This window comes from Scomber japonicus, chromosome 15 (assembly GCF_027409825.1).
Source record: "Scomber japonicus isolate fScoJap1 chromosome 15, fScoJap1.pri, whole genome shotgun sequence".
NCBI lineage: Eukaryota > Metazoa > Chordata > Actinopteri > Scombriformes > Scombridae > Scomber > Scomber japonicus.
The window spans coordinates 19,472,709-19,494,768 of NC_070592.1; the positions used below are offsets into that span (position 1 = coordinate 19,472,709).

General features: G+C 40.8%; 1 protein-coding gene across 1 annotated transcript in view; it reads right to left on the minus strand.

Annotated features, from left to right (window-relative positions):
* Positions 1-20,906, minus strand: part of LOC128373916 (electrogenic aspartate/glutamate antiporter SLC25A13, mitochondrial) — a 45,911-nt gene extending 25,005 nt beyond the window's left edge. Inside the window, exons 1-7 of the mRNA XM_053334112.1 lie at positions 20,895-20,906; positions 20,274-20,327; positions 20,013-20,155; positions 14,397-14,512; positions 11,304-11,443; positions 6,492-6,638; positions 4,148-4,286 (exon numbers count right to left, since the gene is read on the minus strand). Of these exons, the coding sequence (XP_053190087.1) occupies positions 4,148-4,286; positions 6,492-6,638; positions 11,304-11,443; positions 14,397-14,512; positions 20,013-20,155; positions 20,274-20,327; positions 20,895-20,906 (751 nt within the window). The remainder of the gene's footprint in view (positions 1-4,147; positions 4,287-6,491; positions 6,639-11,303; positions 11,444-14,396; positions 14,513-20,012; positions 20,156-20,273; positions 20,328-20,894) is intronic.
* Between the last annotated feature and the right edge of the window lie 1,154 nt (positions 20,907-22,060).

Sequence of the window (22,060 nt, forward strand, 5' to 3'; positions counted from 1 at the left end):
GAACACATCTGACTCTCAGTCCAGTCTAGCTCTACAACGACTGGATGGCTTCAAGGAACAACGCTGGAATCATGTTTTATGGCAATAATATCAATGCAGGGACGGACTGTTCAACAATCAGGACAAAATCAGCATTGCTTCTCCTGAAACCAAGTTCAACAAACTGTTTCTATAATGTCAAAAGGTAATGACAACTACTTATGTCTTGAGATTTTAAGGATGTTTGAACTTAACAATTCTTCTATTCATCTGTTTTCTCACAGTTTGGGCCTGGAATAAACCAAAAATATCAACATCATAAATTACAACTTTTTTTAAAAATGCCGCACAGTTTTTTGGTACTTATCTGCAGTTGGTCATGATATATCTTCATTAATTCCTACACAACATGACAAAAGTCAAAATATGTAGTACTGTGCTGAATCTCTTTTTGTTACAATCTTTATTACAAGCAATAACATGGGAACAGAAACTATTGACATTATAATTCATATTACATAACATACCAACCGTTTCCTGTGTCTGGCAACTCTTTTACCAAATATTTCCATAAACTAATCATAATACTATGTCAAAGACTCAGTAACATCATCAATAACGTATAAGCCTTAATGGAAAAATCCACAGAGCTTTTCTTTCACTTTCTTGGTGTTTCCATTTCCCAATAACCCGCCTCATTAGTCAGTGATTTGCTCAATAACTTCTGACAACCCAAAAAATTAGAGACTTAAATTTCAATCTGTGATGAGCGTACAGTATCTAAACAAAAACAGATGTCCAATAAGAAATTGAACTGTGCGCAACATTGCATTATAGTCTTGTTGCTCTTGTTAACTACAGATGGCTGCATACATAAAATAAGAAAATTAGACTGATAAAGTTGCCCATGACATGCAGAATGTATAGTCAATAGCGGTTTTAAACTTCAGTACCCTATGGTTCTGTCAAGTTCTGTCACTCACACCAATTTCCCTCTGTGAATTACTTATAACTCACAAGTGAGATGTGTCAAAGCATGTTGAAGTCATCATAAAAAAATAGAATATGGACATGGAGAGTTATGGACTTTAAGAGGTCTTTGAGGCAGCTTTCGTATGTCGTAACTTAAGACCTGGTCTATTGTTGGTGGAATAAAGAACAGGTTGACTGTAGGCTGGCTTACAGTGGAGGAGTCAGCATTGTTTGACCTGTTTTATTCAAAGAGCAGCAGGCTGGGATTGTGACAAAGTCGTCCTACACTGGAGCCATTCACCCCGCCAAGGCTCAGCTTACCCCTGAGGCATGCTCTCTTTCTCTTTCTCTCTCTCTCTCACACACACACACACACACACACACATAACCATGGGTACATGCAGGTAATACTCATAGGCATGTGAGGGAGCATACTTACACGAGAACCAACTCACACACACACACACACACACACACACACACACACACACACACACACACACACACACACACACTTAGACATAGAGACAGTTCTGTCTGGGGAGATCACAGATCACAATGCTGATAACCTGTCTACCTGTAGTCACCACACACACACACACACACACACACACATACACACACACACACACACACACTTAGACATAGAGACACACTCTGTACACATATTATAACTACCTGCCTCTTTGTGAAGTGGGTCAGCCATTAGTCTACTAAAATGATAAGCTGAGTCACACAAACCTGAGTTGTCCATACACAGTTACACAGTTCCCTGATAGTATATGAACTGCAAGTCAAAATGTGCAGCTCCGTCTTTAAAATATAAACATATTACATTTTGTCTGTACTTTTAATCTGAATATAAAGAAAAATAAGAGTGATGTCAAAGTTTGTTTTCGTACTGAAACACATTTAAAGAGAGATATTACAGAGTTTTTGGACTTCATCTCTTTTTTAATTCTTCCCATTCTTGTGAAACCTAATGGTCTGTTCAGACTACTACATTAATTGTTATTTATACAGCATTTTGAAAATAATTTTAAAAGTGCAAAGGCAAGACAAACAAATATTATGATTTCATTACATAACAGCAAGAGTAAAAACAAAAATCTCTACCAAACATGCTGATGACCCTTGTGATGCTTTACTTCAGCTCTGTGGTGCTTTTAGCTAAATGCTAATATCAGCATGTTTAATAGGCATAATTTTACTATAGTTACCATCTTAGTTAGCATACTAATATTTTCTAATTAGCGCCAAACACAAAGTATGGTGAGGCTGATGGGAATGCCATTAGTTTTACAGGTACTTGGTTTCATACTGAGAGGAACACTGAAGTCTGTACTAAATGTCATAGCAATTCATACAACAGTTGTTAAGACATTTCGCTCAAAATCACTGATGTGGACCAAAGTGGTAGACTGTTGAACTGACTGACAGACTGCTTCCCTAGAGATATGCTAGCATAGCTATGAATTAAGAATAAAGCAACCTGATATTGTTAAATGGTCGAGAAACCCTATTGCCAAAAATCTGATAACTTCAAGTTACATCAAAGATCATTGGGGATGTGACCAAGCATCATCAGCTGTGAACTGGCTCTTTCAGTCACCAGTTCTGGTACTATCAAATAAAAAATCAAAGTATTATATTTAAACACGTATACCTCATCAACAGATACTTGATTTTAACCTGTTCACAAAGGTGCACAGTCATGATTTCCCTTGTGTTTGAGCAGTGCTGCCTCAATAAAACGTATTCTGTACATGCCTCCCTTGCATAGACACACACAAATTCTTCTACACATGCACTCAGTTTTGCGTAGGCGTTAAGCACTCTAATGGCGTCCCCAAGGCAAAACAGTGGCCTTGCTGCACATACGGAATCAATCAGGATTCTTACGCATGTGTGCATGCTTGTCTGTGTTAATGCATTTGAATGCTTGTATGTGAGAAAAGTGTATTACAAAATACGCACACACTTGAGACATGTGGATGTGTGTACACTATGTGTTTGTGGGCCAGTGAGTAGTACACTGAGTCAAACACTCACAGTCCCAGAGGAGGCTTAATGACTCCAGGAGTGGAGGGTGGATGGGTGGTGGCTGTGGAGGTCTGGCTGGCTACAGGCCACCATGGGTCGAGCCAAGCCAAGCCTCGGTGTACCCATTGTGGGAACAGCCTGGGGAGCGTATGGGCTCTTGGTCTGGGTTGGGTAGGGTCCACACCCCTGATAAGGCTTCAGATAGCATCATAAGGCTACACTAGTGGCCCAAAGCCATGTGGAGAGAGGTCAGAATGGTTTCTTAAAGCCGACCAGAGCAGGAGAGTTACTCAGGGAAAAAAAGAGAGAGAAATGGCGAGAGTTAGAAAAAGCCAACTGGGCTCCTTGCCAAGTATTGAGGAAAGGAATGAGAGACAGCAAGTGGGGCAAACAAGTGAAAGAGATAAGGATTTAAAGAAACTAACCATGGTAGAGAGAGGGAGGGAGGGGGGAGAGAGAGAGAGAGAGAGAGAGAGAGAGAGAGAGAGAGAGAGAGAGAAATGTCAAAAAAGGACAAAATTTCACCTCAGTGCAGCGTAATATCTTTTCTCTAGAGTCATTTGGATGATGTAGTTAAGACAAAAGGTTATACTATATTATAAAGTAATTTTAACTACTTTAAGTAGACTCAATCTTCAGGATGTGAACACACATCCCTGCTGCAAAAGTGGTCACAGCATTCTGACAAATCAAGCATTCCTGATTTTTGTCTGTTTTCTGATGGATTGGAAGTGTTGTTGTCATCCAAAACACCCCAGGATGGATAGAGTGGTCCTCAGATCAGTGCCAGGATGTCTAACAGACAAGACAGGCATCATCAGGGATCGTGGGTATGCAGTAAGTGAGCTGGGATGGATCCAGCGTGCCCATTTAAATGCTACTGGGAAGGAAGAAAACTAAACAAAAACAAGTTTCCATCCTCCTTTTGACACACACAGACATAAATACGTTATCTGGACAACACATCTAATACCGCCTGCAGACCAGGACTGTATCAGTTTGTGAATGTGAGCACGTGCAGTACATGCACACATGTCCTGTGTGTACGTTCTGCGCAGCATACATGTAGACAACACAAATCTACTTTTTTCTTGTCTCTTTCAAAATATGTTTGTCTGTGAGTTTTTGTGTGTACATGTTTTTCCCCAGGTACCTTTGGTAGCTTCAATATCTCTGCGGTGGCCAGCCAGGGTGCTGTAGATCTTTCTGATCAGCTCCATGTTGTTGAGAAGTGAGTTGAAGCCGTTGAAGTAAGAGAAGCTGACCTTATGAGATGTGCTGCCTCCCGCAACCTGGACAAGGAAGAGAGGTGATTTAAAATGCAATAGAGTATCCTGCATGCACAAAGACAAACACACCGCACCGTACTCTGTATAGAATAAATGCTTGAGAGATCATATAAATATTAGGATCGTGTGTAATTAAACACAGAAGTAACATGCTAAAACATCACATCAAGAGGGAGTCTTGACACACCAGAGGTTAATCTGCAACGTTCCTCTCTGCTCCACAGGGAGAAGTAAACCTGTTTTAGCTGATAGTTTTTCCATCACACAACGAACACTCTCAGGGAGTTTAATTAACTTTCTTTATGAGGTGGAGGAAGTGGTAAAAGAACAGAAAATAGAAAAAAGGTAACAGATTAAAAATAGATGCCGGGCTCTCGAGGACATTCCAGCCTACCCACAACCTCTTTTATGTGAACCGGGATTGCATCTTTATTAAACCAGGCTCTCAAAATCTTGTTACTGTTAAAGCCTGGTGTAAACAGAGACAACATTTTTAAACTGGCAGCTCTAAACGTTCTCTGTTTTTTTTTAAATATGTGTTTAAAGGATGTTCTTTGAATGTTTTCGCCTGTTTTGGGTATCTTGGGTCAGAGTACAAGATGAGCCTTGAGGCTTCCTAACAGTGTTGGGAGTTGGGGGAGTAGAAAATTTAGAGCTCCCTTTCACTAGATGGCACTGTTTGCTTTACAGACACATGTAGGGAGGCTGCTCATGGATCTCTATGTTTGCAATAGGAGAGTAAAGCTCTGGCTTGGGTGAAACTGCCCTAACAGAGAGACACTTTTGTATCTGTTCATATCTATGAGCCTATAGGAATGGATCTTCCCACGATATCCAACAGAGAGTTTCACAGAGGGGGACGGGAGAAAAATATTTGGGTGAAAAGGGTGCAGCGCTGATCATTTATCATGTTTGGTGAGTGAATTAAAAAGTTGCTTTCTCACTGTTTGTGTTCTGCCATAATACTGCCTCTAATGTGTCTGCAGTGTTTATGGGGTTTTAAATTGTGTGTGTGTGTGTGTGTGTGTGCATGTGTGTGTATGTGAGCATGGGCGCATGAGTGTATGTGAGAGAGTTTACTAACAGCACACCAAGATGTCTGGTCGGCGAGGTAAACACAGCAGAGAAAATGACAGAGTCCACAAGGTGTTTATGAAATGGGGCAAGACATGGACACAGACACAAGACACACACGTACGCGCAACAAAAACACTAACACACATAAAGGAAAGACAAGACACAAAAAAAGACAAACATCTCGCAGTTCAAAACAAATAGAGTACACACACACACACATACACACACACATACACACACACACACATACAAACACACAAACACACAAGCAAAGATGATGGACTGTAAAGCTCCAGGCTTCATCTATCTCTGTCTCCATCTTCCCATTCAGCTGGCCTGCTTGGCTTTGACACTGCCAGAGAGGTTAGACTTAATGACATGTTGGGAGAGAGACAGAGACACGTGGGGGAGGGAGGAAGGGAGGAAGGGAGGGAGGGAGAGAAAGAGGGGCGGTTAAGTGAGAGAGATAGAGATAGAGAGAGAGAGAGACAGAGAGAGAGAGAGAGAGACAGAGAGAGAGAGAAATGAAGGGAGGGAAGAAGAGAAGGGACAAATGAGAGGTGACAGAAAAGGTAAAGAGGAAGAAGAAATGAGAGATAGACACCTAAGAGGGACAGAGAAAACCACTGTGTTTGGTTGGAGGAGAGCGAGAGATGGAAGAGAACAGAAAGGGAACAGAAACGACAATAAAAGTATTGAGATAGAATGAAACAGTCCTGCCTTTGCGTCTTTTATGGAGAACACAGTAATGCTAGGTTGCTTGGCTTGCTAGCTAACTTTAGTGACCAAATTCATAGCAAACATTACTTTCATAGTTTATACACACGTATTCCAGACTGTGCATCATCTTACATTGGATTATACAAAGATTTGTTTGCTATATATAGTTACATATCAGTATTACAATATTGCTAAGATGTAATGTTAACTTATCACAATATTATGATAAGTTAACATATGACTGAATTTATAAATGAGGTGCTGCTGAATGCACCCAATTTGTTTTTCTAAACAAAGTATCATAGCAGTGACAGTCTGCACTATTTTTAACCAGACTCACTTTGGTTCTTGTGGACGACAGTAAAACAAACAAATAGAAGAGAGAACCGCGGGGCCGGACAAAAAACCCACCGCCACGAGGCATTCCTCCACGAAGGGTGTGAGCATGTGCGGGCGGATGGTGACCATGATGTCCCTGAAGTCCAGGGCTGAGATGGAGCCGCTGTGGGCTTGGTCCCGCTGGACAAAAGCCTGCCGCGCGTGTTCCAGCTGCATCTCCTGTGGAAGAGAAAAGAGGAAAATCTAGGTGTTAGATCACACGTATAGCGTAATGCATATTATTGCATGCATGTGTGGGTCATACACCTCCTTAAGTCGCCTTCATAAATTTAAAATCCACATAAACTCACACACGTATAAACACGTACGCATGAAAACACAGCAGTTGCTTTGATGAGCCCCCAGGTGCTGACTCCCCCTCTCAGTTTCGGGGAGCGGGCGTTTGGCAGAGCTTCAGCCTTGTCTCCTCTCCCAACAGCGGCCTGCCTACTGTGAGGCGTCGCTTGGGCTTTTCACACCCTCCCAAATCCCCATTAAACCCATTTGAGGGAGAAACATACAAACACACACACACACACACACAAACACAGACACAGACGTGCACACACAGGCAAGATGGCTAATCACCCAACTGCTCACTTTGTCTCTCTTCTTGCACACACATACACACAAAGGTCCACGGGGACAACAGACTGTGGTGGGGACAGTTCCCACAAGGCTTTTGAAATTAGCCGCCATTATCGGTACCTGCAACCACAAGTCTACAGAGAGAAGCTGTGAACAAACCGCTGCCACCAATGCTTCCTCTGTCTTACAACAAGGAACTCAGGTAGAGCAAAAGACGGGGGCATCAGAACAATAATCCACCAGTAGCCATTGTGAAAAAAACCCAAAAGCTTGAGGACTAATCGAGCTAAAGCTGGATGCTTTGGCTGTTGACTCACCTGCACCTATGTTATTTCAAAAGAGCAATATTGCAAAAAACACAAGGCCGATGAATGTTTTTGCGTGTGGTTTCTGACATATGGTGACACAATGTCAGAGACCTAAATGGCCAATTCAAGCATAATACTTCAAAAATAGTTTGAAAACTTTCCTTAATTATCTTTAGCAATTTCCTACATTTATTTAAGAAAATTACTCAGCAACTATTTTGGTAATCAATTCAAATTTCAAATTTTAGCTTTGGTTTCTGAAGAAAACTGGAATTAAACTTTTGCCTATTTTCCAATATTTTATAGACCAAATGATAATAAATAAATAAAGAAAATAATCAGCAGATTAGTTGATAATGAAAATAATCAGCAGCCCTGCATACATCTAGTATGAGACTATGGAATATTTGTATTTAAAAAGGCAATATTAAGTTAAATGCAGATTCATGTCAGAAGAAATTAAATTAAGTACTAGCGGTTAGTTTAGTAATTCATCACAAAGTGAATGATTATCAACTTTTTTTTTTTTAAAGCTTGTCGGACAAAATTTTATTGCATGTGAACTTATTCAGTCTTGAACATGTATGGCATTATTCAATTGATTTATTCACATGTTATTGTTATAAATGGAACTTAAAAAAAGTGGTATTACCACAACACAAAACCCTATGAGACTATGACTTATTGTTGTGTTGAATTTGAGTGATATTTCGCTGACAGCATAACTGATCGAACTACAGATTCACAGCGCCCAAGAGAAACGACTGGCGAAGAGTGACATTTACACAAAGCTGAGTGGAGACCGAAGGGGAGTAAGAATAGACATTGCAACAAAAGAGCCACATTTGCAAAAACAGAAAATGTAGCAGCCCTGTGTCAGTATCACCTATGAGCACAGCGGGGGGCTCCGGAGAGTGCATGAGTGAGTGGAAGGCAAGGAAACCAAGAGAGATTGACACACATAAACACTCCCAAAGTAAATAAGGTGAGATATTTTGGTGTCGGCATCCTGAGTGTCGTGACTCACTTCTCCGGTCGGTTGTGAGTAGGTCAAAACACTTTGATGAGAAATAAACTGGGGAGAGGAAAGGGAGGAGGAGAGCTGAATATCTAAAACCAAAACAACAACAAAAATAGAGAAAATATGGAAGAGAATTATTTTTTGTGTGCGTGCATAACAGTGTGTATATGCAGATATGAAGGTAAGCGTTTGTCTGCGTGTTTGCGTCCATTTGTAAATAAAGGGGTGGGAACAAAACTAGATCCCCCTCACTCTGGATGAGAAGTTTGAGCGTCATACAACAACCACAGAGCAACAAAACAACTGTGGTCCAGGGGATGGAGCAGTTTATAGTCTCAGCCTCTTAAAACTTTAACTTGTTGCAACTGTATGAGTGTTTCAGGGGCCTGGTTTTTATTTAGGAGGGGAGTGTGGGAGGCTGGAGACATAAAGCTGGGGGCTTAAGACAGCCAACGAGAGACCGCTGAGGTATTTGCAGTCACTTTAATTGTCCTTGGACAAGAATAAAAACACGTGATAAGCCACCTCTGTTTGTTTTCAATGAATGTGATTCTTCCCCACTCCACACCTCTTCATAACTTAAACAATACATATAGATAATAATCGAGTGGCGTGGTATTGTTTCTGTCTTTTTTCCAGTCTCTGTTTCTCATCAGCTCTGAGCTAAAGCTATTACAAGAAGAAGCTTAAGCACAACTGCCCATTTACATGTGTGCCAGTGAGCCCTCTACACATTGATGTTAAGAGCTGCCCACTGATTCTTGGGAGAGTCAAACATATAATTGGGACTTTTAAAATTTCAGCTATGCCAACAATCCACTTTTTTGAGTGCTTTGGAAAGAAGTGGGACATGTGGTGTCCCCTCCACGTAATTCAAGCCCTAAACTTGCCAGCATTTATAATATGGGCTACTACATGCCACTATGTGCCACTTCTCTGGACAACGGTAATACCATTGCCAGAGACAACACCACACTGACAGTGCGAGCTGAGCCTTGGCCAATATCCACGCGTGAGACGGGAAAAATGCATGTAATTGGTGAGAATCTCTGGCTTCCATCAAGACAGTAATTGGCCAGAGAGAGCCCTTGTGAGAAATATGCGGCGCAAACGTTTTCCCCGATAATCCCATCTTGTGAGCATCTGGCAGTGGCGTGGTTACAATGGCAGAAAAACACAATAAACACATGCATGTATGGCAGGAAGAGGAGGAAATAAAGGATGGGAACATTCTTGGGATGGAGGGGGAGGGGGAGGTGAAGCTGGATGATAGAACATTTTAAAAATAACTGAAAAATATTCAGAATATGGTGTTTTTTTGGATATGGTGTTCACAAATAGAACTTTATATAGCTGTGCAGTCTACTTTTCTTTCTGGATGGCATTTACTAATGTTTTGTCTGTTAATAAAGGTAGCCTGACATCGAAGTAGTGCAATCACAAAGATTGCACAGGTTTAAAATTCTGGCTCAGGAAATGTTGTTGTGCTTTTCTTAATTGCCCTGTCATCAATCACTGGAGCAGCTGATAACACACTGTTGGAACAGACTGCCTGGATTTTACTTAGTACCATATTAGCAAAGTGATACCATCACTGTAACAATAATGTCTTATTAAGGTGACATGTTAATAAAGCAGTTAAAACAGTTATTATAGTATTTTAGAAATACCAGCACACCAGTGAAGTAAGTGAGAAAGGATGAAGTCCAGGACGATATTTACAACACTTTCAAGACATTCCTTACCCTGTCGTACACAGAAAAGCATCCCGCAGTTACATAAAATTCTCTTCTGCCATTTATTAAGGAATGAATCAAAACCTATGAGAAATGATCAAATACAGACAGCGTAAGCAGGAAATGTGCATTTCATACTTGAGCAATGAGTGCGGCTGGCTGCGAGCCCGCTGCTGTGAGGAGCTGGAAACCACTGAGTGACTGACTGGGAGAGAACCGGGCGCGCTGTCAATGCAAAGTACAGCGTCTACTGGCCGCAACGCCACACTCTTGCACTCATGCGCACACGCAGGCAAAAACAAGCAACAACAGATGCACAAAAGCGTTCGCGCTACTGCCTACACATACGGTTAAAGTGCACGAGTAAAATAAACACATGTATGTCTAACCGCGCGGCAGCATGCACGCACACACATACACACACTCGCATTATGTTCAAATACACAAGCACACACACACGCACACAAAGACGCACGCATGTATAACAATATCCCAATATCCATGCATTGCTGCCCACTGTGTGTAAGCCATCTGGTCTAAGTTAAGTGTAATATAAAAAGCTCATTCAGATACATGGTGAGTGTGGATGCAAACTTGGCACAGCTCTCCCACCCCCACCACCACCTCTCCCTGCTTAGGCCTGATTTAAGTCTAGACATCATATTGGAAAATGGCTCACACGCCACAAACACACTAGGAATATTCCAGCTTTACTATTTATGGAGGTAGAACTGCGTCTCTACCTGCTTCAGAATAGGTGGAGTGGAGTAATGTTAGGTGTACGTCAGCTACTGTAATGGAAAACAAATGCAGAAAATGTCCCAAATATATAACCAGTGTTTCATTAATGACTAATCTAGTCAATATGGAGAGCTGTGTTTGGCAGGGGTAGATATAGTGCCTGTATGTGCGCACACTTAGATAAGTACCCGACAATGCAGTTACATGCTGGAAAGGTTGTAAACATGTGAGGATAAGGCAAAGTGTGCATGTAAAAGCACATAAATCAGTTGATGCAGATTTATTGGCTGCCACTGATGGTCACTGGATGATAGAAATAAGGAAGACAGACTGAAAGGCAGACCCACAGCATGACAAAGACAGATGTGATTACATAAGATTATAAGAAAAATCCAGGTGAAAAAGAAGGAGAGGAGACAGGAAGAGGAGGTGATCCACATTAAAAACCCACCAGAAGAAACTGAGTGAACTCTCCATAGCTGAGCTGCTTGTCCCTCTCCATGCCAAAGTGCAGCCGTATGAACTCACTGTCCCAGTTGAAGGGGATGTGTTGGTGGATGGTGGTCTGGCTGAAGACCTGCTTCACATCCCCTGTGGAGGAGACAAACACAGACACACGTTACTTTTATAATTGACTGAATTATGACAGGTGCATCTGACAGCCTAATAACAAGCTGCAACAACTCAATATGGTAGCATTTCCTGTGAGACCTACTGTACAGAAAATATCGAACATTTGAACAAAAAGCAAGCAAGCAACGAAGCATCAAATTGTCAGGCTGAAGCAAAATACTGCATCTATAAATCCTTTGCGATTACAAAATATTGGCTCTGTTTAGGTTTTACAGATTAAACATTATTTTAGGGCTAATGACTTTACATCGACCACGCATAAGGACTGACCCACCATTAAAAACATCCATATTCCATAGTCTCCTTTTTGTACGTTCATGTTTTCATAACAAACAATTATCAAATACTTCTCAGAGCTTACGTTTTTAGTTAGCTCTAATTAAGACCTTAAATCTGTTGGTACAAAGTCTTGTGAGTCAAAGCCTTAACAAATAACATGTGTTTCCTATTTTGTGGTTAACATTAGTAATTATTAAATTTTGAGAAAAAAATGTCTGTGATTGATTCTGACACAATGTCAACGTCAATCTCCCAAACACAATTCTACTCTGATTGAGTTCCTTTAACACTACATCAGTCTTGAATGACACATGGCAGAACTTGTTTAAGCTGTGTAGGCTCTGTATTCAGAAGGAAAAGCCTTTTCTTCTCACTTATGTTCCTCTGCCTGAACCCTCTAAGCCTCTACAGCCAGTGGAGTGGAGAGACACTGAACATGAGTCCTAAATTACAGCCTTACTAAAGAAACAAAAACAAACCAATAGAGCGACCTGTTTCTTATTACCAAACAAGCTGCGCTGAACGAATGGAGGAAAGAAACTATTTTTTTATAAAGACAGACAGGGAGCGGAATAGAGAGAGAGAGAGAGAGAAAGGTGATATTTACTTCAGCTCTGCCTTACCTTCAGAGGGAAGACAGCTTGTGCATTGTTTTTTTTTTTTTTTTTGGGGGGGGGGGGCGTTTACACTTTAATGAGGCAATAAATATACAGTCTTTAACTCTTTAAAGGAGAGGCCGCTCCTGAGCCACGGCGTTTATATTATCAGCTTTTATAGACCTGTCAACACTCAGTCCTCTTTTAGTTTTTTCTTTTTTTTTTTTTGTCTCTCTGGCTGAGACACAACTGCATTTCATATGCTGTTACGTTGCAATTTTTATGAACTCAACATTCCACCAAATTATGCATTTATTTTTCGAGCGCTAAAAAAAAAAAAAAAGAAATCAGAGCACTGCGCCGCCTGTACTTAACAGAAATTACTCGGGTTATTATCAAATAAAAACGGCTTTACAGAAAAATTAAATAAAAAGAAAAATGAGCGTACAGACGTTTATTGCATGTGAAAACAAACGGGGCTTTAATGCAACATAAGCTGCAGCTGTTAATATTTTTTAATAGGTAATAAAGAAGGGAGCTCTTTATGTTTCGTTGGTGCCTTTTAATCTAATGAATGGCAAACGAGGAAAGGAGAAGGGGAGAAAAAAGAGAGAATTCTGTAATGTATCACTATAAAGCAACTTTGACAAGTCTATAATCTGAGTCAGAACTTATTTGCTTTTGGTGAAATGGTAGCCCGATGCAAGTGGCAGACACTGCAGTCAGTGTTTGTGCGTGGCAATGATGTGCGTTATGTTTTTCATGCAATTTTCCACTTGTGTGCAAGCCTCATAGCTCATAGGCATTGGGATATTCATTAACCTTTGGGAGACGCAGAAAAACAGCAGACCTTTTAATTGCCACCAAGACAACGTCACTCTAATTGATCCTTTTAAATATGAACATTTACATATGTGCATATATAATCACCTGCAATGATCTTGCACCCTGTCGACAGCAACAATTAAAATGAAATTCACTTACTCTTCCCTGTTTGTGAGCGGGATGTGTGCCCTGCATTTCAAATCAAGTCTAATGTGCTAACGCCTCGCACACCTACAGAAGGCTGGCATTAGACTTGTTTAAATCAATTAGGCAAATGTGAAATAAGCAACGAGTACAAATGTCTTCCCTTTTCACCTCCGAGCTTCCAGGCATCAGAGTAATGGTGCCAATCATGCACAAACACACACACTGACGCGCACGCACACACACACACACACACACACACAGCTACCCACCCCCTCCTCCATCTTTATCTCCAATCCTTTAGTTGCCACCAGCCCTCTCCACCTCCAAACCTAACCTCATCTTTTTTAAACAGACCACATGCAGTATTTTTGTTTGTGGATGCAACCACAACAAAATAGATGAGCTGAGGTCAGACCTCACATAAATAAAAAGAGGATTTTGTGTGAAAACTTCTTGAGTGGCACTTTCAACATCCCTCAGTCCTCTGTCAGGATTGGCCCATTAAGTCCTTTCTTAAATGTCAAAAGTAAAGCAGTAAAGCAACAAGTGCAGTGTTTGAGACATTAACTTTTATTTTATGTTTACATAACACCATTAGAGTTACACTAATCATCAGATAAGTAGCCGCTTCAGTTACCACTGCATCCTAAATTCATATTTGTTAGTTAGTATCCTCTCAAGTGGCCATTGAGTGTGAGGTTTAGTTTGTTTTTATAAGAAAATGTACCTCACCACAATAAGATTTCTCTACTAATTCATGACAGAAGGTAAGAGGTGAGATAGTGGGGTTTTGAGTGATTTAAAAAAAAAGATGCATGAAGAAAAAGTTACAGGCCTACAGTTTATAAGGGAAAGTAACATTAGCCGAAGAAACAATCAATACCGTAAAAGCAGTACTTTAAAATGAGTAAGACGTGTGTTTGTGTTATGAAAGTGCACACAAGTTTCTTAAGCTATGCATTTATCAAGAATCCTTCTGAAGGTCTCTTGTAAAGCACATTACATATATACATGCTAACGGTTATTATTTCATCTAAACCTTTACATCAGAGGCAGTTACTTACCAAAAGTGGTCATTCCATTCCCCGCTTTATCAAACAGCAGGAAGGCAACCATGAATAGAGAGTCTGGAGCACACAGCACCGTTTCGAACGCAACAAACTCTTGAAAGGAGATCAGCCTGAAGGAGGAGAGAAGGATAGAGAGAAAGAGGAAAGGTAAGAGACTTTTAAATATGGTCATCGCACTAAAAACCTGCCAGTCGATTCTTTAATATCTTGCCATTAATACATATTTAATCAGTTACACATGTGAGACACTGGCTCATTGATATTCATATTGAGACTTAAGCTAAATTACACTAATAAAAAAAAAATATTCAATTACAAAAACTAGTCATTTTAACACTGCATTAAACCACAAACTCCATTATAATTACTGCCAGTTAGACAACCTATCAATCCACGCTGCATGTAATTCAAGCAGACTTTTTTTTTATCCAGTAGTCTGTTATTCCATACGTAACGTCATAAACTCATCGAGTGTGACAGCAAGAAAATAAAACATTTTTAAAAACTCAGTGTGTGTTCCCGGTCTGAGCTGGCAGCTGGTATAGAGAAGGCCAACTTTATAGCAGCAAAGAAAAAAAAAAAAAAAAGGGAGATGAAATATGAAGTTTTATATTTTAGTGTGCCATTTTAAACAAGTAGACAGACGAGCAGGGAGTCGGGAGCCAGTTATGGAAATACAATTCAATTCAATATAAACTTAATACAATTTGAGGTTCAGGGTGAAAATAAGGAGAGACCAAGTTGGATATCTTTTTTTAAATGTGAACTGGAACAAAAAAAAAACTCTGCAACGCTTAAATGCGAATGAGTTGAAAGTAAACACTACAGATATGTTTACTTTATTTCACTTTCTCTCTATTTCATTTTTGTCTGTGTTTTGATAAATACTATTGGATCTCCAGCGTCTCCACAGTAACACAAATGGCCACATGCATCATCAACAAGAAAAAAGAAATAAACATAAACACCCCTATTGTGTGAACCCACTGAGAGCCCCCTTGGGAGAGTCCTGCTGTGGGGAACTGGACCACGCAGTCTAGCCTTTATTTAGGCCCTGGTTCACTGTTGCCACAAGTCCATTATGAATTTCACAAATGGATCTGATAATTACAGGAAGGGTCAGTGCTAATGAGCGGTCCCCAAGCATCCCTCTATTAAACCTATTTCAATTTCTGACGGGGGGGGAGTGTGTGTGAGGAGGGGTGCAATGATTACATTTTCCTGGTTGCAGTAATTAATTATGTTACTGATGAAATTTAGAGGCATTCATTTGGCCTCTGAGTGCTTCCGGTTTGCATGTGGGTGCACATGTACATCCTTATATGTACTTACAAGCAAAAACATAAGGTACAGAAGAAACAGAACGACAAAGAGACGAGCTGACAAAAGTACTGCTCATCTAAATAATACCTAGAAAAGTAACATATTCTTGAAATTGGTGAGTGCTAGAGATCTCTAATAAAAGGTTGAAAATCACAGTTTAGATTGATGCCTTTAAAGTCTTGTAGTAATATAGTCTGCAAAAAATGTTATTCTTCCAGTCAAACATTCTCGAAAAATATGAGAAGCCAAAACAGTCAACACAAAAGGCTTGGATTAATACCTGCTTTCAACAAAAACTCAGAAATACCTATTCCTATGATGGCTTCAGTAGACGTGTGTTGGATCGAGTGCAGCAGAGGGACTAAGAGGAAAACGGAGAGGGAATTAAAGTGAGCATACAGTTTTCCACTGTGGCAAATGAAATTAGCTGTCGTTGTTTCAAAGGCGAGACTAATTGTTTTATTAACTAAGCAGGTAGTTCTTAAGAGCAGGGCCCTGCTGATGGCAAGTAGGTGGAATGGGGCACAAAAGAACACTGCTGAGACTGTGGATCCACTGTTAAAAACAAAGCCAATACCATCATTGCTCACGCTGCTGGATTATTATCAAACTCTTGAATAATGTTCAGTCCTTTGTGACAGATGTATAGTACACGCTGAAATTATACTTCCGAGCGGTTAATAAAGGAGTTTAAGCGAGCTGTAGAGCAAAGATTCAGAGAGCAATAGTGTTCCCAGATAGAACTGAGGGGAAAAGTCAGATTTCTTCCTCTTCTTTTTTTTCACACGCATCATTTTACATGCATTCTGGTCGTCCTGTCTGTGTTTTCCCAGACGTGGATAATCAGCATATTAGTGTAACTGAGAGGGCTCCTGATCACGGAGGGATTGGACCATAGTTTAGGCCGGGGAGTCCGGACAAGATCCAGGGGGCATCTCCATAACAGAAACATTCCACATACTCGTAAGCATTTACGCACAGCTCTGTAGCCAGGGATGAAGCTTATGATGGTTGATTAGCAGCGCCATGACGGCGGCAAAATGATTACCATGAGAGTTGGGGGAGGCCATCGTTTTTGCTATGCAGACCAACCCCAATGAGACACTCAATAATCAAATCAACCAACAACATCTCCCAACCATCAAGTGCTGTGGCGTGTGTCCAGGCCTGCCCGATCCACACAGCCTGGGATGAACTTAGGAGACAGGACTAACAGGATACTGTACCCATGGCATCTCTTCATCTCTTCAGTGCACTGTACTTACTTCACTCCACAGGATTTTGTTAAATCTTTAAACAGGCATAGACATATCCGTGACATGTATCAGACGAGAGATGTAACACACAAGACATAAACAAAGACTTGATTCTATCGTGTTTGTCTATGGATGACAGCTGAATGACGCTTTTGTTATGATGCCAATACAATGCAATTTAAACTGTCAGCGATACGTCTGTCCAGCATAAAAATTCCACCCTATATTCTATATATTTTTGTTTGTTTTTATCTTATCTTCGTCACCCTGCTTTTATCTCTGTCTCCTCTCAGCGGGTTTCTAAATACACTCCTCTGCACTGAAAACCAGGCTTGGAAACATTGTTTACAAGTAACATAAATGCATGGTGTTGGTTAGGCCAGGCTGATAGAAAGACAGCTCTTCTTCGTTGATAGTAGTGGGAGAGAGGGGCCTAGAGGGGCTTCAATAATCTCCTGTCCCTGGCATCTTGGCATTGTTACTGACAGCCTTCCACCCACCTAGAGCGTGCCTTCACACAGACACACCCATAAACCCATAAACACACACACACACACACACACACACACACACACACACAGGTGAGTGCTAGCTGGCAGTATCTGTTAAGTTCCTACGAGTGGACACCCACCAGTTCAAGTCCAGAATGCCCGAAGCAGCTGGCAGACTGCTATTTTCCCAGCACGCTCTCTTAACAAAGTTTTTTCTTTTTTTTTTTAAACCTCCATGAGTCTACTGGGGAAGTGTTTTTTTCACACTGGAACAGATGCGAGAGAGAGAGAGAGAGAGAGAGAGAGAGAGGGAGAGAGAGAGAGAGCCCAAATGAAATGGTGGGAGCTCTGAGTGCATTATGGTATGTAAGAGTGTAAAGAAAGTGAAGATGAGGAGGAAGAAGCAGAAAAAGAAGAGAGGACATGGATAGTCGAGTGAAAGAGGAACATCTTTAAACAATCTCGCCATTCTGTATGTCGGCGAGCACGTACACAAAATGTTTGATTCCTAGAAATTGAGACATCCCCACCCTCCCAAAGCTCCATCTCTCTTTCTCACTTTCTTTATCATCTATCTGTCTCTCTCTGTCTCGCTGGGAGCGGGGAGAATAAGAGAGAGAAAAGTGATTTCCACATAACAGATTGTTACGGCTGTCACTATATCCCCTGATTTACACAGTCACAGAGGGGGAGGCAGACAAATGCATTTTCACTGTTTACATCCCCCACCCCACCCCACCCCAAACACACACACACACACTCAAACACACACTGGCATCTAAGTAAAATTTCTCTCACACAGTCACACTCCAGCAGAAAAGTAAGCGAGCACGCCGCCTGCCATCTGACCCCCTGCTAAATCTATTACCCCTGACTCATCTTGTTGAAATTGAGTCCTACCTCGCGAAAAAAAAAAAAAAAAAACAGCAACAGGCGCACTAGCTTCAAATATACTACGCTCATATACCAAACGAAACTTATTTTTCACAACGTATTTGCACAAGATCAGGCACGTTGGATGAAAATACGGCCGTTAAAGTGGTTTGTTTTGTTTTGCTCCTGTTCTTTTTCATGAGGTTTGCTTAAAAAAAAAATTTTTTAAAAACCAATGAATCTGTTTTTTTTCAGCTAGCACTGATTGAGCTGATTGTATCTATCTCTATCTCTGCTTTCTATATCTATTTGTTTTGTGTTTTCATGAGGCACAGGTCCACAAAAGAATGATCTATACTCTGTCTTGTCAAATCATTTATCCATCGAAGTTCAGGAGGAGGAAAATAACAAAAGTGTGAGCATCATGAGGCCTTCACAATGTCAGCTGTGAAAAAAAAAAAAAAAAAAAAAAAAAGAATCACATTTATGCCTTGGTCTAAACATTATTTGGGAGAACGGAAATAAAAAAAACTGACTTTTTTTTCCTGTTTTGCCCTCATATCATTTCCATTCCCCTCCACAAAACCAAAATGAGGTTTAGATACAAAGCCTGGGCCATGGGTTCCTAATAGATTTACCCTGATGCCACGGCCACCATTTATCCTGCTCCAAAGCCGCACAATGCAACAGAGTGCTCCTGAATAGCATGGGCAATTACAGTGCACGTGTGTGTTTTTTTATGTGTGTGTGTGTGTGTGTATGTGTGTGTGTGTGTGTGTGACTGCATGTGTGTGTGTGTGGGTCCCTTGCTCTCTCTTTTTCCAATTCCAAAACCCCCACTACTCCATCTCACCGTCCTCTGGGCTCGCAGGCGTGCGCGCACACACACATTCACCTTAAAGCAGATGTAATAACATGAAACTACGCAGCCATGTGCACTTTGCTCTTTGTAGAAGCCCAGGTGGTTACCATGGCAATGTGTTGGGGGTTTTTTTTTTTATCTTTTTTGACTTACCCTAACATTTTATTACCCATCATTATGTATCATTAAATACATACATATTAATGTAAAAAACAGGGCTGATGGGGATGGGGGGAGGAGTAAGTGTGAAATTGGGGGTGTATCTACAAAAAAGGAAACACCTGAAAGGGGCCTTTGGTGGTTTGATGTCTCTTTGCTATATAATTCAAGTATGAACATCCTTCTGTGCATTTTTTACACCAAAGGATTCAGTCATTGGTTTGTTTATGAAATGCAAAATAACACGAGAAAGCTAGTCACACAAGATCAAAGGGATACATAATACATGCACTAATTCAGAGTCTGCCATTAGCTTACTACTTAGCAGTTGGCTTCATTTTAATAAGGAGAGATAGATTTGTGGCTTAAAGCAGAACAATTTCATACCCAAATCAGCAACTTCTGCCAGAAATATTGTCCAACAGCAATGACGTCAATCCTCATGAGACACTCTGTTGTTGATCCTTGTAAAAAACTGTCTATATTTGTATCTATTACATTTTGTGCATAACGCTACTTACAACAGCAATTATAGTGTAATACCCCTCCAAGCTACAAGGATTATTTAAACATTGACTACCTCATTTGAACTGTTTTAAAACAAAATGATATATTAATTGTGTCTGCAGTGACACGCAACACCAACCCATCTTTCTTTTGGTCCACCACACCAGCCAGCAGTTTTGTGGCCTCGTCTGACAGCCGAATGTTTGTGTGGGCATGGAGGAAACGGCCCACAAAGTCCTCCGGTGACATGAAGGACTCCTCATTCTTCTTGATGCTGGCATACTGTAAAGACAAAAACAGATGGATGCAGATACAAGGACGCATGCCGAGCTTTAGTTGCTAAAAAAAAACAACTGAATCAAATGATAAAAAGCTTCTTTGTGAAGAGGTAAAATCCCACCTTTTCAAAAATGGCTTTCAACTCAGTGGGGTCGGCCCTCCTAGGCAGAACTGCCTGCAAAAGCAACAAGAAGTTAATACCATAAATAATAACATTATCTAAATACAAGTACGGAATCAGGTTTGTATCAAAACCACACTCATCCCAGTGGTCTCAGTGCATCTTTTGTGTATCTCTATAGAAGACGATCCTGCTGGTGTGACTTTTAAAAATGAAAGACTCAAACGCTCACATGGAGGTTGAAGAAGTGAGCTCTTGTTTTTGCTTTGGTTGTGCCACAGTGACTTCTCTTTTGTTTCCAGTTTTGATCTGTACAGTGAGTCACTTGGTGACTCCTTGCTGATGCTGTGCTGACAGACTTTTGAATCATTAGTATTGTGAAAACTGCAGAGATTTTGCTGTGCTTTTGTTTAGTCTGTGCTGTTTTTGGTTCTTGTTGATTTTTTGTCTTTTATACTTGTGCGTTTGTATTAATGTTCCTTTTTTTAACTATAAAAGTTAGATAACAACTGGTACCAACTATTCAATGATTCACATCAGGAGTTAGTGTATAATGTCCCTTCTTAAAATGTATACTAACTAATTAAATCGCAAACAATGACAGGAGAGGTGTTGCTTTACCCTCAGGTCCATAGGAATAACAGACACCAACAGGTAGTTTATGTCAGGGATGCCACAGCATATAGCATGATGCTAACCAAGGTTACCGGTGTCTACCACCGGCTTTTTTATACTCAAACCCAGACCGGTGAGCAGGAGAAGGGGCCTGGGAGGAGCAGGGTGGATGAGGTACAGGTGGGGTGACATTATTCTCGCGCTGTGTCACTTTTTTTTAAATTACAACTCAGTCAGCTTCACTTAGGTACCGTTAGCTAAATGTACATTAAGCAGCTAACCGGCTACTGTAAAGCCTCAATGTCATTGGCGTATGGCCGGTGTTAACCTCTAGCACATCCTCTTAGCAGGCTAACCGACAGACAGCGAGCACTCCGGGCAGACATCAGTCCTGACACCGGGCTCCGGAGGACACCGGGCTCTGGAGGACACACACCCGGAGAGCACACCCTTGAAGAGGCGAACATCTCTCCAGAAACAGGAGAAACTGTTGTGGAAATAACTCATCCGCTTACCTTTGCTGCCATGCTAAGCAAGCTGACTGTCAAATAGTCCTGTTCACTTCCTCCTGCGTGACGACGTTCCCATGGAGATCACGCAGCCGGTGCAGTGAAAGGAGGACGAGAGAGGATAAGCCGTTGTGTGCACGTGGTGCAGGGCACGAGGGGCCACCGTCAACGGGTCAGTGCCTCGTGCATGTCACATCCATGCATTGATCCGTTGAAAAGTGTGCGTGTATATCAGTCTCCATCTATGTCTTAGATATTACAATAGCCACTCACTGGCCTCTTCATTAGGTACACCTGTGCAATCTAATTCAATCCAATGCAACAGCATTGCCTTCAATTCTACTTTTTTGAAGTTTATAAATTTTCCATTTTTGTTAACATTGTCTAAAAAGTGATACTTTCATTATATGTTTATTACTGAGGTCGGTATTCCTAATATTTTTCCTCAAATAGCCCCAAAAAGTGGTCAAAATATAAGGAACACCATTCAATATAATGCACCCTACACCACCATCACCCATTATGACCTCAATAATAAACATTAAGTAGTCTCACCTTCTTAACCATGTCAACAAAAATTGAAAATGTAGGCTATAAGCTTCATAAATGTTTAAAATTATAGCAGAGCGCGGTACTGGTTTAGATTGCACAGGTGTAACTAAT